Below are 23,051 nucleotides of genomic sequence, written 5' to 3' on the forward strand. Positions count from 1 at the left end.
GAATCTTCTTGCAATGCGGGAGACCTGGGTTCAACCCCTGGGTCAGGAAGATCCTCTGGAGAAGGGAAAGGATACCCACTCCTGTATCCTTGCCTAGAGAATCCCATGGACAGAGGAGCCTGGTGGGTTACAGTCCACAGGGTTGCAAAGAGTCGGACACTACGGAGTGACTAACACCTCAGCTGGTGTTGGGGTGTGGTGGGGAACCCATACATCCTCACAGGGACCAGAGCATGTATGAGAATCAGCAGGAAGAAGGTCACTTCACCTAGAAGCCCACAGACCATGGTCCCTGTTTTACAGGGAAGAACAAATGTGACTCCATCTGCTTCTTTTACTTTAACCTTTATATTGTTTCTTTGGCTACAAGTTAATCAAAAGGATATTGCCTGAGCTTAAATTATATATAATGGCCCAGCTAAAATACCTTTGTTTAGCTTACAGGAAACATCATGATCAGGCCCAAGTGTGAATGGCTGTTGCTGCTGCTGCTGCTAAGTCACTTCAGTCGTGTCCGACTCTGTGTGACCCCATAGACGGAAGCCCACCAGGCTCCCCCATCCCTGGGATTCTCCAGGCAAGAACACTGGAGTGGGTTGCCATTTCCTTCTCCAATGTGTGAAAGTGAAAAGTGAAAGTGAAGTCGCTCAGTCGTGTCCGACCCTTAGCGACCCCACGGACTGCAGCCTACCAGGCTCCTCCATCCATGGGATTTTCTAGGCAACAGTACTGGAGTGGCTTGCCATTGCCTTCTCCAGTGAATGGCTGTAGGAAAAACAAAATTAACATGCCCCCTCTGGAGTCTGACTGGAACCAGGAAATGTTTGACTTTTACCCCCTACCCCCGCCATACACACACACACACACACACACACACACACACACTTTTAATATAAGCAAAGACCAAATTTTGACTTGGGCAAGCTGATTCTTTGAGACACAAGGTCTACCATCTTCTCGGTCTCCTGGTTTTCTGAATAAAGTTTTGCCCCAACAACTCCTCTCTGGATTTACTGTCCTCTGTGGGGCGAGTAGTACAAACTTAAACTCAGTAACACTTATGGACCCTGTGGACTGCAGAGATGCTTCCCAAAGCTTGTGGAGCACGTTTAACAGCTGGAAGGCAGTCCTACTTCTCCTGCAGGCAACAATAAACCTCTGAGAGTCCAGTCATCTGTGAAGAGCTGGGTCCTAGTTATAAGAAACGTATGGTCTTTTCTATCAAAGGAGAAGTTATAAGAAATAAAAACGTGATTCGTTCCCAGAATGGTTGAACAGAAAAGTATACAGTTGGCTTGTGAACAAGATTCCTAAAATGGTGGCTAGTTAATTCTTTGTTGTTTTCACTTCCTGATTCTCTTTCCTCATAAGAACATTTTGGCAGGCTAAGTTCACGGACTTTATTCTGGACATGCTCAAAGAACTAAAAAGGTGGGGAAAGGAGTTACCAATTGTCCAATAAAAAGTTGGCCATATCTGGGAAACATTGTAACTCTGTGGTCCTCAGCCTATGAGAAGGCAGGGGATGGAAATTGGCCTTAGGGATTAAAACCGAATGGGTTTCCCACTGGGTGTCCTTACTCCCAGACCTTTGTCTGTAGCACACCCTTCTGCAGAAGTGAAGAGCTTTCTTTTTACCTTTTTTTTTTTTTACCTTGCTGAGCCATTTTTGATTGTCTGTTTTATTCCTGCAACACCATTTGAGAGTATTTCCAACACAGTGCTGGAGCATCTGCTTCTTTTTTTTCTTCTTGTTTTATTTATTTATTTAGGCTGCACTGCATGGTATGTGGGATCTTAGTTCCCCCACCAGGGATTGAACTTGTGACTCCTGCAGTGGAAGCACAGAGTCCTAACGACTGGACCACCAGGGAATTCCCTGGAGCATCTGCTTCTGATGCTCTTCTGCTCACTGGTTGAGCAGCCTTGGCTGGGCCTCTCAACCTCTGTTTTCTCCTCTGGGAGTGAGGAAGATAATGGTCCCTACCTCAGGTTCAGACGGTGCTTGTGAGAATTAAACCAACTAACACTTGCAAAGTGCCTAGCCTGCTGAATGGCACACAGGAAGCACCTGGTAGATGTAGCTGATACTATCTGAAACAGGTTGACTAGTTGCTCCTCAACATATCCACATCCTAACCCCTGAAACTGTGAATGTAAAGCTTGTTTGGAAAATGGGGCTTTACAGATGTAGCTGAGTTAAGGATCTCAAAACCACACCATTCTGGATTATCTGGGTGGGGCCTAAATTCATATATATATATACACACATAAAATATATACATATACATTTTTTGGTGAGGAGTAACTGGCATACACATGGGTCTGAGAAAGTTATTAGTTAATAATGCTGCCGAGTCCAAGCTCGCTCTGCTCACTGCATGATGAACCAATGAATCTGAGAAATGAAGGGTTGAGGCCAGGAAGAGACTTAAACTGCGAACTGCCAGACTGAGAAGATGGCAGGCTAGCGTCTCAAGGGAATCATCTTATCGGGGTCTGGATGCCAGGTTCTTTTATAGATCAGAGATTCGGGACGTAGGAGAGGAAGCGAAGTGAAAAGGCCATGAATCTTGCAGACATCTCCCAAAATGGCAAGCCTCAGGCAGGGGATGTGTTCATCTCTTCCTTTCTGCCATCTCCAAATGGACAGGGTTCTGAATAAAGGCACTGAGAGTCAGGCAGAGGGGCAGGATGCTCTGAGGCAGGCCATTCTGTATGAGTCTAATAACAAAAGCAACTAAAAGCAAGTCAAAGAAACAGTTCCAACATGGAGTCAGAATTGGCTTCTTCTCTGCAACAATAATAACAGGAAGTGACTAGTCCCCAAGGTTGTACCCATGAGTATCAGTGGGTCCAGACGGGTCGCCATGAGGAGCTGGGGGGCCTTTCAGGTCTAATCTCCAATAGTAGAGATTCATTTTTTTGCACACATTCATTGAGACCCTTCCCACCTGTCAGGTGCTCTGCTTGGCTTTCGTGATGAGATAAAATACAAACCATCTCTGGTTCTTCAGTTGCTGATGAAGGTGATGAGCGTAGGGAGCAGGCCTGTAAAAGTTACTATGGAGGGCAAAGCTACAGTATATGAAGTGAGGCAAGGATGTAGGAGATAGGGTCTGAGAGGCTCAGCAAAGGCTTCCCAGAGGAGGTAACCTCTGACCAGGGTTTCGAAGGATGAATAGGAGTTCACAAAGAGGCCAAGGGAGGAAATGGTATTATATGGAGAAGGCAATGGCAAGCCACTCCAGTACTCTTGCCTAGAAAATCCCATGGATGGAGGAGCCTGGTAGGCTGCAGTCCGTGGGGTTGCTAAGGGTCGGACACGACTGAGCGACTTCGCTTTCACTTTTCACTTTCCACTTTCCACTTTTACACATTGGAGAAGGAAATGGCAACCCACTCCAGTGTTCTTGCCTGGAGAATCACAGGGACGGGGGAGCCTGGTGGGCTTCCGTCTATGGGATCACACAGAGTCGGACACGACTGAAGTGACTTAGCAGCAGCAGCAGGTAGCAAACAGCATAACTGAGGACACAGTAATAGTCTGATACGCACAGGGTGTGGCAAGGTGGTGCTAAACGCTGACTGATGTTAGGAAGTGATTAGGGAGAAGCAGAAATGAAGGTGGAGGTACAGTCAGGGCTAGGTCACCCAGGGGCTTACTGGCCACATGAGGAGCTAAGCCTCCACTGTGTATGATGATGGTATTAGGGAGCTCCACCAAGGCCTCCCACAAGGTGTCAGGTAGGGTCCTACCCTGCTGTGTGTGGTCAACTCCACGGCCTTCTGAGTATAGGGGGCTGGAGGGTTCTAGGGTAAGCCTCACCTGCTTCCTGTCATGCATCTCACTTCCTGTTTGATTACTTCTTTAAAGAGATCAGAAAGGAACATGAAAACCTGCTTCCTAAGGTGTTGGGAGCCGGCACGAGAGACCCTGCCCATGACAAGGTCTTGGTTCGAGGAGCTGGCACGCAAGGCCGTCCAGACCTCCGGGGATTTCTCGGGGCCGCCCTCATCATCTACTCCCAGGCCTCCGTCTTTTCTTTTTCTGATGCTTGGTAGTCCTCTATGCTTTCTAAGAATTCTTCTGACTCCTGCTCAAAAATCCCCCTTGAAACTTTTGCATGGCAGCAATACAGTCCCTTAGGGTGCATGGGTCCCTGTAAACAGGCCAGGGATGAGGAAAATATCTTTACACAGAACATCCTACCCCTTCTGGCCCTGTTGGGGTTATCAATGTCAATTTAGAATTTGGAATGCTCAGTAATGCACAAAGCGCCCCTGGCATAAAACTAAGTCTGCTAACAATAGGCCCAAACACTCCACAAGCAAAAGTAAATACAGAGCCCTTCGCAAGTTTAGAAGGGCCCCTTAGGGTGAGATCTGGAGGAGCTCATGAGACCCTTGGCCCTCAGGGTCACATACCAGTGCTTGCTGCGATGTCTCCCTGCCCCCTGTCTATGGTGTGCCAGGGAGTACACTGGAAGTCAACATAGAGATGAAGGTAGATAACAGCATAAGTAAGCATGTAGAATCAGTGTGGAAAATCGTCTCTGCAGATGTTTGGGGGTGGAGCCCAAACCCAGATACCATGCTACCTATGGAGCCATAAAGTCTGCCAAGGACTGAGGCTCCCAAGATAAGGCTTGCTAATAGCCCTTGCAGTTGACTAACTGCTACACAAATAAAGCCATTCTTCATGACTTGTGGCCTTGCTGTCTTAAGGGCCCATTCGATTTGTTTAAGAATTATCCATGAAGGTATTGACTATTCTGGAAGATGGTTTACGACTGCATTCCTGGCACAGTCCTATCAAGACAATCCCTCCTCCCTCTTTAGAATTATTGGTTTTAGGTTATATAAACACTGATGTAAGAAAATAGTCTTGAGTCTGCACTCAACCAAGACTCAACTCGCTTTGTTTTCTTCCTTTTCTCGCCGACGCCGCTCATCCGGAGGGTTCCCCTGGACGCTGCCGGGGCTGGACCCCGGCACTAAGGCAGGGCTGGAGAGAGAAAGTCTCTCTGGGTTGGGCCCCACAGCTGGGGGCAGTCGGCTCATTCCCTTGACTGTACGTTAAATACACTTGATGCTGAGAGCATCCTCTTGGGAGCCCAGAGACACTGATGGTCTCAGAAAGGGGCTCTGCAGGATAAATGGGGGAGGGGAAAGGTATTCCAGGCAGCAGGAACAGCATATGCAAAGGCACAGAGGTGAGTAGAGGGGATGGGGTAGCTGGGGACACCGGGAAGGGGGTGGGAATGGGGCGTGCTGCACTGGATCCCAAGAGGACTTGAGGGTGGCGTTGGGAGTCTGGACCGCTTCCACAGTTGGCAGAGCCCCCACAGAGCTCTGTTAGGCTCCAGCTTGTCTCCTCCATGGTGGGACGTGTGTTTCACATGGAGATGGACCTGACTTTGGCTCTATCTGGCTCTGACATCAGGTTGTAAGCCACAGAGAAGGCTGTGCTTCAGGGACTAGGGTCTGTGGTCTGGAGGTGGCTGCATCTGTCTCTAGGTCCTGGGGTAGGGGGTGTCAGTGGACAGCCCCCTCCCTCCCAGTGCTACCAGGACCCTGCTGCTCCCGGCTTTGAGGGCACCAGATCCAAGGACCCCGAGCTCTCCATCCTAGCAGAACCAGCAGTGTCAGCATCTCCCAGGGAACTTGACACAAATGGAAACACCCAGGCAGCCCCCACAGACATGCTGGATCCGACACTCTGGGAGGACCCAGCAGTCTGGGCTTCACAAGCCCCCCCAGGAGATTCTGATGCACATTGAACATGTGGTGGACTGGTGTATTTGCCAAGTGAAGTGAAAGTCACTCAGTCATGTCTGATTCTTTGAGACCCCATGGACTATACAGTCCATGGAATTCTCCAGGCCATAATATTGGAATGGGTAGCCTTTCCCTTCTCCAGGGCATCTTCCCAACCCAGGGATCGAACCCACGTCTCCCACATTCAGATTCTTTACCTGAGCCACAAGGGAAGCCCAAGAATACTGGAGTGGGTAGCCTATCCCTTCTCTAGGGGATCTTCCCGCCTAGGAATCGAACTGGGGTCTCCTGCATTGCAGGAGGATTCTTTACCAGCTGAAAGCCCTGGTCATGTCACTCTCCTCTGGACTCTGGGCTCCACGAGGGCCCCTCTGCCAGTCTGGGTGTCCCCCTGCCTGCAGCAGTGGCCTGATGCTGCGGAGGCCTCCACAAGGTTTTCTGATTGTGTCTTCTCCCGGGAGCGCCTATCCTCTGCCCTCAGCCAGGGAGCTCCCTCTCTGAGCCCCCATCGCTCATGAGACTCCTTCACTTCAGTGCCTGGTGCTGAAACCCAGTGCTCGAGATTCCTGAAATCTGGAGAGGAGGCACATTCTCCCCACGCTCCCTGCCCCAACTCCATCCTGCCCAGGCAACCTCCATGTGGAGCCTGTGGGACTCTCGAGGGAGGCCGGTTTCCACTGTGGGAGCGTAGCCACGGGCGCCTCCTTGTTTAGAAAATAGCCCTGCCTCCTTGTTTAGAAAATAGCCCTGCCTTCTTGTTTAGAAAATGCTTCAGGGCCCTGCTCATCTGGAGCACTGTCTTGTTTGTTTTAGTAACTTTTCATAAAACGTCCATCCCCGGATGGTTGGGAGACAAGTCATCACAGTGATTACGGGATTGGAAACGAGGGTTGGGGGAGGGAGGGTCAGAGTAGTGAGGGTTTGGGTCCGGAAAAGGCTTCAGCTGGAGAGATGGGGGAAGGATCAGAGAAGCGAGGGTTTCAGGTGAGAAGCACCTTGGCAGGGCCGCCAGGAGAGGTTGTACAGGGTGTTCACTGCACAAGGGTATATGCTGGTCCAGGGGGCGAGGGAGGGCTGAGAGCCAGGAGGAGGGCAGGGCCCTGTCCCAAGCTTGATGCCCTGGAGCTAAGATGTGCCTTTAGGAGGAAAGGAGGGATTCTTTTTTTGTGTGCGCCTCATGGCATGTAGGATCTTAGTTTCCTGACCAGGGATCGAACCCAGGACCCCTGCATTCCGAGCATGCAGTCCTAACCTTTGGATCGCCAGGGAAGCCCCAAGGGGGAATTCTTTCTAAGCCCAAAGAGCAGTTTGTGCACCACTTTGGGGCAGGAGCTGTGCAGAAGGAGCATCTTTTTAAAAAGTCCTATTTTACTGCTGCGAGGTTACTTGCCCAAGGTCACCAACCACACTCCGCTGCCTGTGTGGCCTTAGAGGATGTCCGTGCTCAGCAGGTCGGGTGGCGGTGGGATGAGGATGAAGGTACTTTCCCCAAAGTGGAATGGAAGCACCCGCCAAGGGAGGGCTGTAGGCACTTGTCTTCAGAGGACAGCGCTCCTCTGTCACTAAGGGGAGACCGGACATTGCCCTAGTCCTAGTCATTTGTTTAATCAGTGTTCTCACTAATCTCCGTCTTGGACGAGAGTGAGCAAGTTTCCCCATCACATTCCTCACTCAGGGGCTGCAGTCTCTCAGCAAATTTATCAAGTGCCAGGCCCTATATTAAGCCAGTACCAAAAATGGAAGCGTTTTAGAGACAACCCGGTGGCGGGGGGTGGGTTTCCGAGTTCTTAATGTGTTTTGGGTATTTCCTGGGTGCTAGATGCTGAGGTTGGAGGAAGTGTCCTGACCTCAGGAAGCTTGGTCAGCAAAACGAGTTCAATCATTTCATCCGTGGGGTCCGAGCCCAGCCCTTTTTATTATTATTTTGGCCTCCACCGCATGGCTTGTGGGGTTTTTAGTTTCCTGACCAGGGATTGAATCTGGACCCTTGACAGTGAGAACTGGACCATTAGAGAATTCCCAGTCCATTTGAAATAAAAGCTGTATTGCCCTTGCCCAACAGCCTCTACCCATTTTTCTCCCAGAGGGAAGAAACCTGATTTTTATGAGCACCTACTGTGTTCTGGGTCCGTTGTGAATGAGGGCACCTGGTCAGCCTGGGAGGTGACACTGTCGTTCTTGGTCACAGATGGCCAAGCAGGGGCAGGCAAGGGGAAGTGGCTTACCTCCTGGCTAGGACTGTGGGCAGCCTGGACAGCCAGACCCACGCTCTTACCACAGCCCCTCCCTGCCTTCCTGGCCATAGAGCCCTTGTCACCCCTACCCCGACCCCTGCACTGCCTGGGCACATGGGAGGAGCCACATGAGTTTCTTTCCTGAGGGTGATGGGGTCAGGGGACCCCATCAGGGAGGGCAGTCCAGGATAGGACAGCTGGGCAAGACACCCTCCTCCTCAAGCACTTCTCCTAAACACCTGCCGCTCTCAAAATGAACATGGGCTCACACTTTCTGCCCTACACCTGTTTCTCCATGTGCCCTTACACTTGACCCTGGGCTTTTGCAAAATCGCCTTTGTAAAGAGAGACAGGATGAGCTGGGCTGCTGGCAGTTTCGTCCAGTCCCCATCAATAGAGATGGATGTTTCTTGAACACCAGTGTAATAGCTCACTCTCTAGCTGTCCCCGCCTCCCCCCGCACTCCTCCCCTAAATATACACACACTGACTCTGGGGCTAACAGCTATTTCCTCCCTCAGCCTCCCTCCCCTGCTTCTCTCTGCCTGACCGCTGCCTCCTGTCTGCCTCGAGGAGCTGACTGCCTCCGGGGCTGGAATCCTGTGTGCCCTCTATGCCAGGTAAGGAGATGGTGGCCCCAGGGCTGGGCAGCCTCAGTGCCTTCTCTGGACCCAGGAGAGAGGGCATAGTTTTATCAGGGGAGAGGACTGTTGCCAGCTAGGATGGCAGAGAGCAGGGTTTACCGAAGACTGGAGGGGACTTACTGCTCTGAGGAGGGAAGGACCACAGTTGCTTAGGTAATTACTAGACAGCAGTCACAGTGATAGACCACTGAAGCTTCTCTTTCAAGACGCAGGAGTCATCTGGGTGGAAGGGTTCCACGAGCGGGTCCTAAGGTAACGGACCCCAAGTTCACCCAGCCAGGAAGTCAAGGAGCTGGGATTCAAAGCCAGATCTCTGACACCAAAAACCTAGTGTTCTCTGCCCCCAGCCCTCTGTCAAAACAGGACCCTTGCTGCTGGGCTCCCTGAGAATCCTGGGAGGCTGGGGTCGGACTCTGTCAGCCAGAAGGTCCATTCTGGCTCAGGCCCTGGAGCACAGCAGGACATGCTTTCGCAGTATCCTCGGGGGACTTAGACGGGACTAAAGGGAACGTTTCAGCACAGGGAGGAGCTGCCATGTGTGTGTTTGCTGGGAGTGGAGTTCCTGCAGCCCCCTTCCCCGGCAGCTGAGGGACACTGGGTAAGATCTTGTGCTTCTCTGAACCTCTGTTTTCTCTTCTGAAAAATGGGGTCTGACAGGGTCATTGTGAGTGTAATTGCTCTGCAGACTCTAGAACTTGGGAAATTCGAGCATTAGGGCGCACATGGGGACAACAGCTCCCCTCCCCCATACCTGCAGGTCCCCAGCTCCAAGTGCCTCACCTGTCAAGGAAATTCTAGTTTGATATCCTGGGCCCTCATCCTATGAAGGACCGTGGTCCCCAGAGAAGGGTGTGGATTTTCTCATCCTGGCCAAAAGTGTCTCCTGTGGAAAGATGGATAGTGAAGACCACTCCCCCTGACCCCGCCCTGCTTTTCCTTCTTTCCCTCCATCACCTCACGCTTAGAGCTCAGAGGCAGAGGAAAGAGAACAGACTGAGTGCTAAATTCTTGTTTCTCCACCTGCCTGTGTTATTCGGGAAGTTTTGGGCAAGTGATGGAAACACTTGAGCCTCAGTTTCCTCATCTGCAAAATGGGATGGAGAGAAGTACCAGCCCCTTTCTTCTAGAGCCGTGAGCAGGAGACCGCCTAGATAAAGGACCTACCATGGCTCCTAGCATGTTGTGGGGGGCCCAGGACGATCCAAGTTTCCTCCCCCTGCTACCCTGCCGACCTCCTGTAGCAGCCTCCCACCCCAACCTCTCTGCCTTCACTGATCTCCACTGGCTCCACTTTGGGTGGTCCTGGATTCTTGATGAGGCTACAGGTCTGCACTTCTGGGATGTCTGCACATCTGCCCAGAGGCTGGCTTCTCCAGCATTTACCTAAGTAGTTGCTCAATAAAGAGCTGTTGAATGAGTGTGTGGGTGAGCGAATAAATGAATGAACCAGACTGGTTTCCTGGAACTGGCAGAGTGCCTGTGGCCGCCGCTGGGCAGGGAGAAGTCTTTTGGCCCTACTGGGCCTCCAGAGGCCAAATCTGGTAGTTCCTCCTGCCCAACTCTCTCCCTGCTCTTATCTTATTTCCTCTTCAACTATCAAAGGGGGGGGCGGGGAGTTGCTTCCACTGTTTGCAGCCACACGCCCAATCAGCCACCACTGTAGGAGTGAAGGGCCGCAGGAAGATCTGCAGGGAGGCAAGGTCTGTGGGTGCTGGGGGTTGGTGGAGGGAGGGCAGCCCTTAAAGGCACAGACTCCTTCCCTTCCTGTCCCCCAGCCCAGTTGAATCCTCCTGCCCTTTAGGGGAGCCTAACTCACGCCCCAGTGCTCTGGGGATTGGGAAAAGGGAGTCCCGCCTGGCCTGGCCTGACCTTGGTACCTATTTCTCCAATTGACCTTAGGCTATCTACTTAATCACGCCATTGATATAGTGCTTACTTTGTGCTTACTCTTGCTTGAAATGCCTATATGGTTGTTGTTGTTTAGTCGCTAAGTCATGTCCAACTCTTTTGCAACCCCATGGACTGTAGCCCACCAGGATCCTCTGTCCATGGGATTTCCCAGGCAAGAATACTGGAGTGGGTTGCCAGTCCCTTCTCCAGGGAATCTTCCCAGCCCAGGGATTGAAACCATGTCTCCCATTGGTAGGTGGGTTCTTTACCACTGAGCCAACAGGGCAGCACCTGAAATGCTCGTATATTTATTAATTCATTTAATTCTCCCAACAACCCTATAACCTAGACACAGTCCTATATCCTGGCCAGGGTCCCCCGTTGCCCAGAACTGCGCTCCCCCCAACCAGCGCCTCTTCTTCTCTGCCGCAGAGCCCACCATGTTGGCCAATGTCACGACGAAGCCGCTCTGTCCCCTCCTGGAGCAGATGAGCCGCCTGCAAAGCCACAGCAACTCCAGCATCCGCTACATGGACCATGCGTCAGTGCTGTTGCATGGGCTGGCCTCACTGCTGGGCCTGGTGGAGAACGGACTCATTCTCTTCGTGGTGGGCTGGCGCATGCGCCAGACCGTGGTCACCACCTGGGTGCTGCACCTGGCCCTGTCCGACCTGCTGGCCACTGCCTCCCTGCCCTTCTTCACCTACTTCCTGGCCGTGGGCCACTCCTGGAAGCTGGGCACCACCTTCTGCAAGCTACACTCTTCCATCTTCTTCCTCAACATGTTTGCCAGCGGCTTCCTGCTCAGCGCCATCAGCCTGGACCGCTGCCTGCAGGTGGTGCGGCCCGTGTGGGCGCAGAACCACCGCACGGTGGCCGCGGCCCACAAGGTCTGCCTGGCGCTCTGGGTCCTGGCCGTGATCAACACCGTGCCCTACTTCGTGTTCCGGGACACCATCCCGCGGCTGGACGGGCGCATCATGTGCTACTACAACGTGCTGCTCCTGAGCCCTGGGCCGGACCGCAACGCCACGTGCGACTCGCGCCAGACGGCCCTGGCCGTCAGCAAGTTCCTGCTGGCCTTCGCCGTGCCGCTGGCCATCATCGCCTCGAGCCACTTGGCTGTGAGCGCGCAGCTGCACCACCGCGGCCGCCGGCGGTCCAGCCGCTTCGTGCGCCTGGTGGCGGCCGTGGTGGCGGCCTTCGCGCTCTGCTGGGGCCCCTACCACGTGTTCAGCGTGATGGAGGCGCGCGCGCACGCGAACCCGTCGCTGCGGCCGCTCGTGTGGCGCGGGCTGCCCTTCGTCACCAGCCTGGCCTTCATCAACAGCGTGATCAACCCGCTGCTCTACGTGCTCACCTGCCCAGACGTGCTGCGCAAGCTGCGGCGCTCGCTGCGGAGCGTGCTGGAGAGCGTGCTGGTGGACGACAGCGACCTGGCCGCCGGGGGCAGTAGCCGCCGCCGCCGCCGCGCCTCCTCCACCAACGCCTCGGCGTCCTCCTTCTCCGAGAGCAGCGGCCGCCGCCTGCTCGCTCTCCGGCCCGCGCGCCTGCTCGACTGGCTGCTGGGCGACCGCGCGGCTCCCCCGCAGAGGGACCGCGCCCCATCCCAGGACGAGCGGGGCCCCCTGAACCGGGCGCTGAGCACCACCTCGGGGTAGGAGGCGCGGACCCGAATCGCCCGACTCAGAACCATTCCATTCTCCCCGGGGAGGCAGGGGCTGGGAACGATCGCGCGTTGTAGCTTCCCCAGGGCCCGGACGTCCAAATGTAGATATCCCGGCTCTTAGTCTAAGGGAGGCTAAGGAATCTATCTGCGTGTTAAAGCCCCCCACGTGACTCAGTGAATTCTTTTCAGAAAAGAAATGAGTTAAAGCAGTGTTTCTCAAACATTATTGCGCGGGTCATCCAGGGATTCTGTCTGATTGAGCTGGCCCGGCCGAGGGCGCGGCGGGGCTGGGGAGGGGGGCGGGACTGAAATTCCATGTTTCCAACAAGCTCCCAAGAGTAATGCGAGGCTAAAACCCTAAGACGTCTCAAGCTAGGGTAGTGGATACACAGGACGCATCTCCCTGGAGCTATTTTAGCAGGTGATGGGTGAGGTCGAGTTTTACATTAAACTAGTCCTGTAGTTTTGGCGCAGAGAGAGGAAAGGTTTGGGAAGCGCTGTTTGGGCTAACCTTTTCACTGTGGTCGTTTAGTTGTCATTTACTGACCTATATAGGCTTTATCTCAGTCTGGGAAAGAGGATCAAGTTTTATTGGCCCCACTTTTTATTGATACCATGTGCAAATTGCAGTGCAGGAAGGTTAAATAACCTGCCCAACATACAGGGTCTGCAAACTAACCATTGACATGTACCTGTTCAATTACTATGTGAAAGAGCCACCCTACTCCTGACCCCATACCCAAGGTCCTTAAGATAGTAGCTGCGTGGGAGCCTCCATCTCTGTTTGCCCCAGCACTGCCCAAAATGGGAAAAGCAAGGGGTGCTATGGTCAAATGTTTGGGAAACCCGTGCTAGTTAAAAGTACAGTGGGCATCTGTACTGAGGTCTGTAGTGTTTGAATGTGCCTGGCAACCTCTGAGACCACAGCCCTTGTTCTGAGCTCATCTGATGTATGTACTGGCCTTCAGTTCCGTGGGATGCACTCCGGGCAATGCTGGTAACCCCTAGTTCTGTGCGGCCCTCACCTCCTGACCTCACAGGGGCTGCGGCTCTGACTCTCAGTTGGCAGGTGTGAGGGGTAACTTACTGCAGCACCTCCACTATCCTGTTTGGCTCAGCATCCCAGGCCTGGTGCAGTACACGTCGGGCTGACCCGTTAAGAGCCGGGTGAGAAACTTCTGGGATGTGGTTCAGGGCTCCCTGTGCTACCACCTGCAGCCGGGCTTCCAGTGTTTACTCATTTATTCCCATGCTAGGCAAACGGAACAGCTGATGGACAGCTGACTGAACGGACATCCCATCCTGATGCCTCACCCAGGTTCCCTCCTCCCTTGCTTCACTCAGCACTTGGCGCCATCCGACACACGATACACGTTAGTTGTTTATTGTCCATCAGAATGAAACCTCCTTGAAGGCAGGGACTTTTGTCTGTATTCCCTGCCATCTAGAATTGTGCTGGTATACAGCAGGCGTTCAATAAAATTTTTTGCTAGAGACTGGATGGCATGAATTAATCAGATTTCTGAGGGCCTCTGCAGAGTCTGGGACAGGAAAGGGGGAGAGAGAGACACTGCCCCCTTCCCCGGCCTGCAAAACGCCTCCCCCACCCCATTTTAACGTTAAGTGTTGCAAAGTGTGGTGGAGTTGGATTTAGTCTGCTGGGTGACAGGGTCAGTGGGCTGCAGAGGGATCCAAAGCAGCCTTTGGAAAGGTTCAGGGGGGAGCTAGATTCCTGACTTCTGGTCTCCTAGCCTGGGTTGGACCCAAGACCCTGAGACAGAGCCCACACATTCTGGGGAGTCAGCCTCCAGTCTTCAGCTCCCTGAGGAAGCAGAAATTACTCTTCTCAGTTTGAAGGCACTTGGAGAGAAGAGGGCAGTGGTCGGGAGTAGGGGGGAGAGGGCTGACCCTTTTCCGTCTTCCAGTCTCTGTTCCAGGATGGAGGTTCCAGGCTCCGTCCGCTCCACAGAGACCTGCCCAATGGCCCTCGAAGGCTCAGAGCCCTGACTCGGGTGGAGCCCCTGTTTGGGAGCCACGGAGCCGGAGTGCTGGGTCAGCGGAGGCGTGTGGCCAGTGGCCCGGGGGGCTGCCGTGTCTGACACGGTGGTTGGCCACCGAAGGCCTTGGTGGTCCTGAGCTCAGACCTTGGCGGCCGGCCGCTGTGGTGGCTGCTTCTGCAGCTGGGCCAGCGTGTCCCGCTTCTCGATGGATCGCAGCTGCTTCTTCTTCGCCCGCTTGAGCTTGGTGGGGTTTCGGATCTGGGGATGGTTGAGGGGAGGGCATCAGTGTGGCCAGGCTCTCCACCCCATTCCCCAAGGAAAGGGAGGTCACCGCGAGGGCCTGGGATCGTGGCACGATCGGGGGGCTGTGAGGGAGGGGCTCCAGGGTGTCTGGAACCCGATATCCGGCCGATTCCCCAGGCAGGGCGACACTCACCACTTGGACAATCTCCGCCTTCCGCTCGTTCTCCAGGCGGCGCCTCAGGTTCTCGGCACGGCGTTCCTTCTTCTCCTGGATGCGAAGGGGAAGGAAGTATGCATGCGCTGGGTGCTGAGGTGGCCCCAGTCTCCCAGGCAGTGAGAGCTGAGAGAATCCCCAGGGAGGAGGGCCAAAGGGCCACTAATCCAGCTCCCGGTTGCTCCTGGTGCTGTGGGGGTGGAGAGCCAGGGAGGAAACTGTCCCTGTGCCTGTGGGCCTGCTGTAGCAGAAGTTCCTGACTCTCCCTGAGAAGGTGGGCACCCGATTAGGTGTAAGACATGGGTGGCACCCCACCTGGAAACTCAGGCTCACGTGGACAGTGGTCCTTTGCACCACGCCCCTCATCAACTGCCGCCCGGGGACAAGGAACGCTGGCCGTTCCCCTCATTTCCATACTCTCAGCATCCCCCTCCTCCTTGAAGTCCACGAGCCCCTAGAATGCAAGGGCAAGGGTGAGGGCTGGCTTCCCAAGGGTCACCCCGGTGCAGGGCTAGGAAGGGTGAAGGTGTGACCCAGAGCGATCTGGGTCAGTCTGAATCCTGACTCTGCTACTTCCGAAATGGGTGACTTTGGCCAAGTGGTTTAAACTCTGGGCCTCTACGTCTTATCTTTAAAGTGAAGATGTGATTACATGAGAGTGCTTTGAGGACTAAATGAACCAATATGTACACAGGGCTTGGAACAGTACCGGCCCACCGGGGACACTTAGAAGGTGAATCTAGATGGAGTCTTCCTCCAGAATAGCTATGCTGACTACTGTCCCTGGTGGGCCCAGGGCAGGGATGGCGGCCTCGAGGCTATGTGTGGTCCAGGGCCTCTCTAGGCTTTGGCAACTCAAGGTAGAAGGGGTGGCCTGGGGCCGTGAGGAGAAAGGAGAAGTGACGCTCGAGCTCCCCAGAGGCTGGGGAAGGTCTGGGCTGGGGGCTGGGCAGGGGCGCCTCTGAAGAGGACGGTGACAAGAAGGTTCTGTCTTGCCCAAGAGGGAGCCAGGGTCACACAGGAAGCGCGATAAGGCCCTAGTACATGGCGGCGGCCACACCATCTGCAGGGTCTCTGCCACAGGAGCTGAGCTGGGGCGACTCAAGGAGGGGGACAGATGACTGACTGGCCCACCTATCCCCTTGAGGGCGGGCAGGGACCACAACTGGGGGCGAGGTGTCTGAGTCTTTGGGGGCCCCTGGGACCCCCGGGTGAGTGAGGCCCCACTGGTCACTCAGCTCCTCCCTCTCTCGGGGTCTGCCTGCTGGTGCTTCCTGGAGACTAAAGAGGTTGGGCGTGAACCTCTAATGGGACATTTGTGGCCTTGGGTTGAGCATCAGGGAGGAGCTGGAGGATTCTGCAGGCGGCCCTCCCTGCTGATGTGTGGGAGCTGTGTTTCAGAGGACACTGGCAACAACACCCAGGATAAAGCCTCTGATTCGTCATTCCCATCAGAGCAGGTCCAGGGCAGGGACCCCCGAGCCCATCTCACTGAATGCTCTGATCACCAGTGAGGGCCCAAGGAGCTTTATCCTGGGCCTCCTCCCATCCCTGGGGCTCACATAAGCCTCCTGACTAAATGTGATGCTCCACTGGGCTTCCTACCCTGGGGTCCTGGACTGCGCTTCTGCTTCTATCCAGGCTCCCTGTCTTCCCAAGGTCTCTGGGTTAGAGAACAGCTCCTCTCCCCGACTGCCCCTGTTATGGCCAACACCCGCTCGGCCCCCGCCCAGCCCGCCCCTCACCTGCCGGCGCCGCTCCTTCTCCTCCTCCAGGTGCCGGGCGAAGTCCTTGGTCAGCTTCCTCTCCTGCCGGTCCTTCATCTTCCGCTGCCAGGACGTGCGCAGGGGCTTGTCCTGAACCATCTGGGAGAACCTGGATAGGGGGAGCAGGCGTTCAAGGAGCCGGTGCGATGCCTGCCACCCTCCCTCCTCTTGGCTCTGGGCCTTCTTCCCCAGAACCCAGTTAGGATCACCTCCCCACCTGCCAGCTTCCCGGGCAGTTGACTGTCCGGGCCTGGGGCAGGAGAGGGCCCCCGATCACACCCAGGGTCATTTCTGAAGCCCTTGTTATGTGCCTGAGGTGGGTACTCTCGTTCTGTCCACTGTACAGAGGTGCTGACCAAGGCTCAGAGAGATTAAATACTGGCTCCCGGTCATCCTGCTCCTGAGGAGCAGTCTGTGATCAAGTGTCCAGGTCAAACGGCCTCTGCTACCAAGTTCCACTGCTCTGGCCAAGCGCAGGGGGTCTGGGTGTGGATGCCCTCTGGAGCAGGGTTCACTCCCTACCAGGGTGCCCGTTTCATCTCAGAACATGTGAATGGTCACAGTCCCCTGCAGTGATTCAGAGTCTCTTTTCCCAGCAGGGGAAATGTGAACACGGAGTGGGAGCTCGGCAATAGCAGGGAAGTCTGGACAGTCTAGAGAGTGACAGTGACAAGGCCACAGGAGGAGCAAGATCCCCTCTGTAAGAACACCACCGGGATCTAGGGGTTGGATGGCCTATATAGGATACGCTGTAAAATCTTCCAGGAAAAAAGAAAAACACTTTGAGGAGCAAGAAGGAACGAGGAACAAGACCAGGAAAATGCTGAGGGCTGCCTAGGCTGGTGATGTGGGCCTGGGGGTTTCTGAAACCGTGTCCCTCCCTTTTCTTTTTTCCTAAATGATTTGAAGCCTTAGGTGTGGGTGTCCCATGGACCTTTTTTCCTTCTCAGCAGATCCTTTCGTAGTGGCCTTTCCACCTCCCTCAATAATTTGACTTTCCAGAGCTCCTGTTTATCCACATCCACTGTATCACAGCCCACATGGTTACAGTAAGCAGGGCTCTGAAGGCTGCAGTGGGCACCATGCAGAGGCCTCACTCCCACCCCCGGAGAAGGCTCAATACTGCTCTTCCAGTTCATCTCTACCCCTTCCTGCTCCCTAGGAGTCTGGCACATACAGCCTGGGCCCTGACCCCAGGCCTGTCCACCCTCAGCCTGCTTTCCCCCCTCCCCAGTTCTGCCTGGACCACCCCTAACTGCTCCCTGTCGCCCTCCCCAAGGGCCTGCTGCATGGACTCCCTCCCTGCCCTTACAGCCGGGCATCTCAGACTGGGGCACAAGGCCCTCGAAGGGACAAGGCAGAGGGAAGCTGGACACACAGAGCCTCAGGCAGGACTCATGCTGCATCCTCCAGGTGCAGCTGTCAGGCAGACCCTTCTGTAGCGGTGGAGATGCCCTTTATCTACACTGGCCAATCAGGGAGTGTTGAGTCACACTGGCTGCTGAGCATTTGAAAGGGGGCTGATGACCAGGAAACTGAATTTTGAACTTGAATTGTAAGCTATTTGAACAGCCATAGGTGACTGATGGCTAAGACACAGGCAGTGCAGTTTCAGAGCACTGCTTTTACCTGGAGATTGAAGGCAGGCAGGCCTGGATCCACCATTTACTACCTGTGTGACATTGGGCCCGGCAGCCTCTCTGGGTCTGTGTTACCTGGAGACGACAGCCATTGCCATTGCAAAGGGTGGTGGGAGGATTAGTGGCTCTTGGCCCGAGAAGCACTTAGCCCAGTGCTTTGCACATAGTAGGTGTTCAGTGAATCCATCCTTTAGAGATGGGAGCTGGCTCACTCAGGGAAGACTGGGCAGAAGGGGGCATTGGGCCTGGACATGGGCAGTGGGCCTTCCCAGCCTTGGCTGCCTCCCTTGGACCCCCCATCCCCACTCCCGGCAGCTGAGACACCTCCTGTCGCAGGTGCTGGCCTCCCCACCACCCCGACCTTCCGGTCTTGGCGCTCACTCACCAACCGCCAGAGCTGCTTCCTCAAAGATCCCAAACACCCATTCCACCGCCCTTCCGGCCCTTATCCACAAGCCTGGTGCAGCTTCTGAAGGTGCTTTAATTCTACTGCAGCAGCTTCCTTACTGGTCTCCCTGCTCTCGCCCCTGCCCTCAGAACAGTCTGTCCTCCACAGGCCACACCGGTCCTCCCTGAGGTCAGGTTGCATCACTCTTTTGCTCAATACTTCCCATGGCTCCATCGCGCACTTGGGGCCCTACAAGGACCCGTGTGACCTGGCCCCGTGACCCCTCTGACCACTCTCCTCCCACGGTGCCCCCACTGCCCACTGATGAGGCCTCTGGACTGTTTCTCAAACATGGGAGCACAGGCTTGCCTCTGGACTTCTGTTCCCCTTGCCTGGATACTCTTTTCCGATATGTTCATTCAAGCCTCTGCTCACATCCCTGGGGCAGTGAAGTTATCTCCAATCACTGTGACAACGGTCCACACTCTCTGCTCTTTTACTTGTTACTGATTGGTTACCCGTTTCCCACAACCGGAATGTTTCGTTTACGGCCACGCTTACTCCCAGACCCTAGCTCGATGCAATGTAAATTGGTTAAATGAATGAACGACCTTTTGTTTTCATTCAACTACTTGTTCAACTGTGTCTAGCATGTGCTGGGCTCTGGGGAAATCCAGCCATTAAAGGTAAATCCCCACGTTTCTGAAGCTTCTGGTCTAGAGGGGAAGCTGGCAGCCCACAAGAATCACACAACTAAACAAGCATTTGTGCAAGTGGGGGTGTTAACAAAAGAGAAGTATAAGGTACAATGACAACACATAGCTTGAGGATTTGACCCTTGTTGGGTTGAAAAAAGAGGGCTTTTCCCAGGGAGCGATGTTTAAGCTGAGCCCTGAGAGATGAGCAGGGATTGGCCAGGCGGACAGCCTTTCAGTGGAAGAACAGTATGTGCAAAGGCCCTGAGCTGGGAGGAAGCATCACCCACAGGGGCACATGGAGGGGAGGTCAGCGTGAGAGATGCTCAGTGATGGCAGAGGAGAGGAAGAAGGCTGGAGCACGTCTCCAGGCAAACAGGAAGTCAGGAAGGGTTTCATGCAGTGAGCTGGGACAAAATACCCTGTTTCTCTCATTTCTTGGTATCCTCTGCTGAGCCTGTTCGTGGGTGCAGGCAGCCCCCTTTTGTTCAGTGAGCTCATCTCCCCCCTCCACCTCCTAAGTACCAGGCTCCCACACTCAACTTGCTCATCACCCTCTTCCCACCAGAACCAGCCTCTTCATCTGGTCCTGCCTGGCCATCAGTGGCCCCAGCATTCTCTGGGACCTGCTGGCATCGATGTGGAGGGGCAGTGCCACCACCTGTTTCTCCAAGTCCAACAGTCCAAAGTCTCTGATTGGTGACTTGTAGGAAATTACTCCCTGTTTTAGATTCGCCTCCATTTAACGGGGGAGGGGAATAATTCCCACTGCCCTGGGCTTCAGTGATATGACATCTGCAAAAGGCCTAGCACACAAAGCATGGTATACAGTCAATTCTTAGTAAATTTCTGCTTCTTCCTTAAAATCACTGCCTTCCCCGGGGTCCCTCACTGTCACAAGTTCCTGCCTGCCAGGTGGTTTTATTGTTGTTTAGTTGCTAAGTCTTGTCTGACTCTTTTGTGACTCCATGGACTGTAGCCCGCAAGGCTCCTCTGTCCATGGGATTTCCCAGGACCTCTCCTTACTGGCAGCCTGAACACTTCCTTAATCAGCTGAGCCTTTTTGTCCCTTCATTCAAAACAAGCATTTAACTGAGTACTCACTGCCTGCGGCACAGAAATATGTGACCTCATGCCTACCCTTTAGAAGGGATAGTTAGGGAAGTTAGAGAGTATGGGATTGACATGTACACACTGCTGTATTGAAAATGGACAACGTCCAGGACCTATTGTATAGCACAGGGAACTCTGCTCAATATTATCTCACAACCTAAATGGGGAAAGAATTTGAAAAAGAGTGGATACAGTTATATGTATTAACTGAATCACTCTGCTGCACACCTGAGAATAGCACAACATTGTTCAGTTCAGTCGCTCAGTCGTGTCCGACTCTTTGCGACCCCATGAATCACAGCACGCCAGGCCTCCCTGTCCATCACCAACTCCCGGAGTTCACTCAAACTCATGTCCATCGAGTTGGTGATGCCATCCAGCCATCTCATTCTCTGTCGTCCCCTTCTCCTCCCGCCCCCAATCCTTCCCAGCATCAGAGTCTTTTCAGTGAGTCAACTCGACGCATGAGGTGGCCAAAGTATTGGAGTTTCAGCTTTAGCATCATTCCTTCCAATGAACACCCAGGATTGATCTACTTTAGAATGGACTGGTTGGATCTCCTTGCAGTCCAAGGGACTCTCGTAATCTCCAATAAAAAGTTAAAAGAAAAAAAGAAGGTTGCAATCCAGTGCAAGGTGGATCTACAGAGCGTAGGTAAAAGGCTTTCATGCAGACTTCGGAGTCAGATCTGTGTTCAGGTCCTGCCTTTACCACTCATTTAGCCTCCCTGAGTCAAGAGGTCCTCACATGTAAAATGAGGATAATCCTAACGCCTGCTGTTTTCAGAGAGCTGATGGGCAAATTAAATGCCAAGATGCACGCTGGTCCCTGTTTGAAAGGCCCTTCCCCTGGACAATAAGTACTAGAATGCTTAGTAGCATCCTTTATACTAGGTGCTTATTAACGCCTTATTAAAAAGGCAAATAACTGTAATGGATGTTGGTCCATGAAGACCTCCCTTGCTGGTATACTTGCTTCTGCCCCATTACTAGAGAGGGCGGAGACAAGGATAAAACTGTGTTGAATGAACACAGACATGAGGGTGCTATCCAGGGGTCCTTTGAGGGCACCCCTGCCTGAGATCTCAGTGCATTTTAGCACATTCGGGTTATAATGTTTGTGTGACTCGCCACTGATGTGAGCTCTCTTTAGCCCATGGCCTATCTCCAGACTGCACCCAGGCCCCAGCACCACACAAAACCCCAAAGCTGCCCTGTTGTTCCCCACTTTACCTCTTCTTTGAGCGGTCCTTCCACACCCGCCCAGACTTGGGCTTCCCCTTCGGGATTACAGGAACCTCCTCCTTTGGCTTCTTGGGCGCTGGGGCCTGGGCCGAAGAACCTTCTCGCTTCTTTGGCGCGGGCCCTTCTCTCGCCAGCTCCCCAGCTGCAGGTTGCTTACTCGGCTCATGCTGATCCCGTGGGGAGCCGGGCGACAGCGGTGTCAGCTCCTGTAGTGGCTTCGAGGGCTCGGGACCCGGGGCTTTCTGACCGGGGAAAGGCTCCGGTGATCCTGAGTCCTGCTGCAACTGACGTCGCGGGCACCCCGGGGTCGGCTCCTCCTTACTCTCGGGCAACTCCGAGTCCGCTTCTCCTTGGTTCTGGGAGAACTTTGGTGACTCCTCACTTGGCTTTGGCTGAAGTAGGTGGGATTCTGGGCTCGATTCCGGCTGACTTTGGGGAAAATTCAGGTCTGGATCTCGCTGACCCTGCGGGGACCCTGAGTCCAGCTCTGGCTGCTTTCGAGGGGACCCCAAGGCTGGCCCCTTCCGCAGACTGGGTGATCCTGGGCTTGTCTCCGGCTGACGACTGGGAGATCCCAGGCCCGGTGGAGACCTAGGCTCCCTCGTTTCTTTTGGGCTCGACTCGAACTCCACCAGGGGCCGTCTCACCCGCAAAACTGAGGTGGGGTTCTCCGGAGATTCAGGGTTTAGGCCTTCCAGCCGCCGGCTGCGTCTCAGCGGCGTATCCATGGCTCCCAGACCAACCCCGAGCCCACGTGCAGCCTCCGGGACTACCGGCGCCGTCCTATGACGTCAGAAGTCGCCACGTCTGTGCCTGGCAAGAGAGGCTATTGCCGCAGAAGCCATGTTGGTAATGGGAGAGGAGGAGTGGGTGGAGTCCTGGGGTGGGGGGGCGGGTGCCTGGGCTCACTAGGCTCATGCGCAAAGCGCATTGGCGTATTTACTTGTGATTGACGAGTCCCCAGATTAAGACCCACAGTGCTTTTCTTAAGAACCCGGTCTCCTGGGAAAGAGAATGTGCAGACGGAAAAAGGAAGAGAGGGACCCATTTTTGGAAGACAAGATATTTGGGAAAACATCCAGCAAGCCTGGATGGAAACTTTACCGCTAACTCAGTCCTGTGCAATTGGACAGGGGACCTCGATTTTCTCATTTGTAATGTGGATGCTTTTGCACTGGTTTTGCTGGCGGATCCTGGAAGTGGGAAATTTCTTAAGTCCTGAATTGTGTGTTAAATGTAATACTTGATTTCCCTGGGTCCACGAGTTCCAAATCTCATGAAAACTAAGATCCCTCATGCTGAGTGGTGCTGCCTCCCCAAAAGAAAGTGTAATCCTTGCTTTCTTTCCTCCCATTCTGTGCTCAAGCATAAAATCTACAGCTGTCCCTTTGCAACATTTTCAGCTTTACACATAAGGGACCAGTGAGAGATGTACCACCTTTGTTTGTCCTGTGGCACCCCTGGGTGCTCAGCCATGCTGCGCATCCTCCCCATTCTAGCAACAGAGGTTGGATCATCTCTGAGCTTTCTT

At 54.1% G+C, this 23,051-nt stretch overlaps 2 protein-coding genes across 3 annotated transcripts; one reads left to right on the forward strand and one right to left on the reverse strand.

Moving 5' to 3' along the window:
• Nucleotides 1–8,514: 8,514 nt before the first annotated feature.
• Nucleotides 8,515–13,186, forward strand: PTGDR2 (prostaglandin D2 receptor 2). Of its 2 annotated transcripts, XM_088832125.1 has the most exons (3): nucleotides 8,535–8,634; nucleotides 9,006–9,256; nucleotides 10,981–13,186. In XM_088832125.1, exon 3 carries the CDS (start codon nucleotides 10,989–10,991, stop codon nucleotides 12,207–12,209), a length of 1,221 nt encoding a protein of 406 aa, XP_088688251.1. In that variant the 5' UTR covers nucleotides 8,535–8,634; nucleotides 9,006–9,256; nucleotides 10,981–10,988; the 3' UTR covers nucleotides 12,210–13,186. The 2 variants fall into 2 exon arrangements, with proteins under 2 accessions (XP_055271814.1, XP_088688251.1); XM_055415839.2 differs by lacking the exon at nucleotides 9,006–9,256 and having other exon boundaries at nucleotides 8,515–8,634.
• Nucleotides 13,187–13,580: 394 nt separating this feature from the next.
• Nucleotides 13,581–22,336, reverse strand: CCDC86 (coiled-coil domain containing 86). The gene is made up of 4 exons (XM_055415842.2): nucleotides 21,509–22,336; nucleotides 16,420–16,549; nucleotides 14,654–14,728; nucleotides 13,581–14,475 (listed from the first exon to the last, which is right to left on the reverse strand). Exons 1-4 carry the CDS (start codon nucleotides 22,246–22,248, stop codon nucleotides 14,356–14,358), a joined length of 1,065 nt encoding a protein of 354 aa, XP_055271817.2. The 5' UTR covers nucleotides 22,249–22,336; the 3' UTR covers nucleotides 13,581–14,355.
• Between the last annotated feature and the right edge of the window lie 715 nt (nucleotides 22,337–23,051).

This window comes from Moschus berezovskii, chromosome 25 (assembly GCF_049115385.1).
Source record: "Moschus berezovskii isolate FMDL1 chromosome 25, NW_MosBer_1.0, whole genome shotgun sequence".
Classification (NCBI taxonomy): domain Eukaryota; kingdom Metazoa; phylum Chordata; class Mammalia; order Artiodactyla; family Moschidae; genus Moschus; species Moschus berezovskii.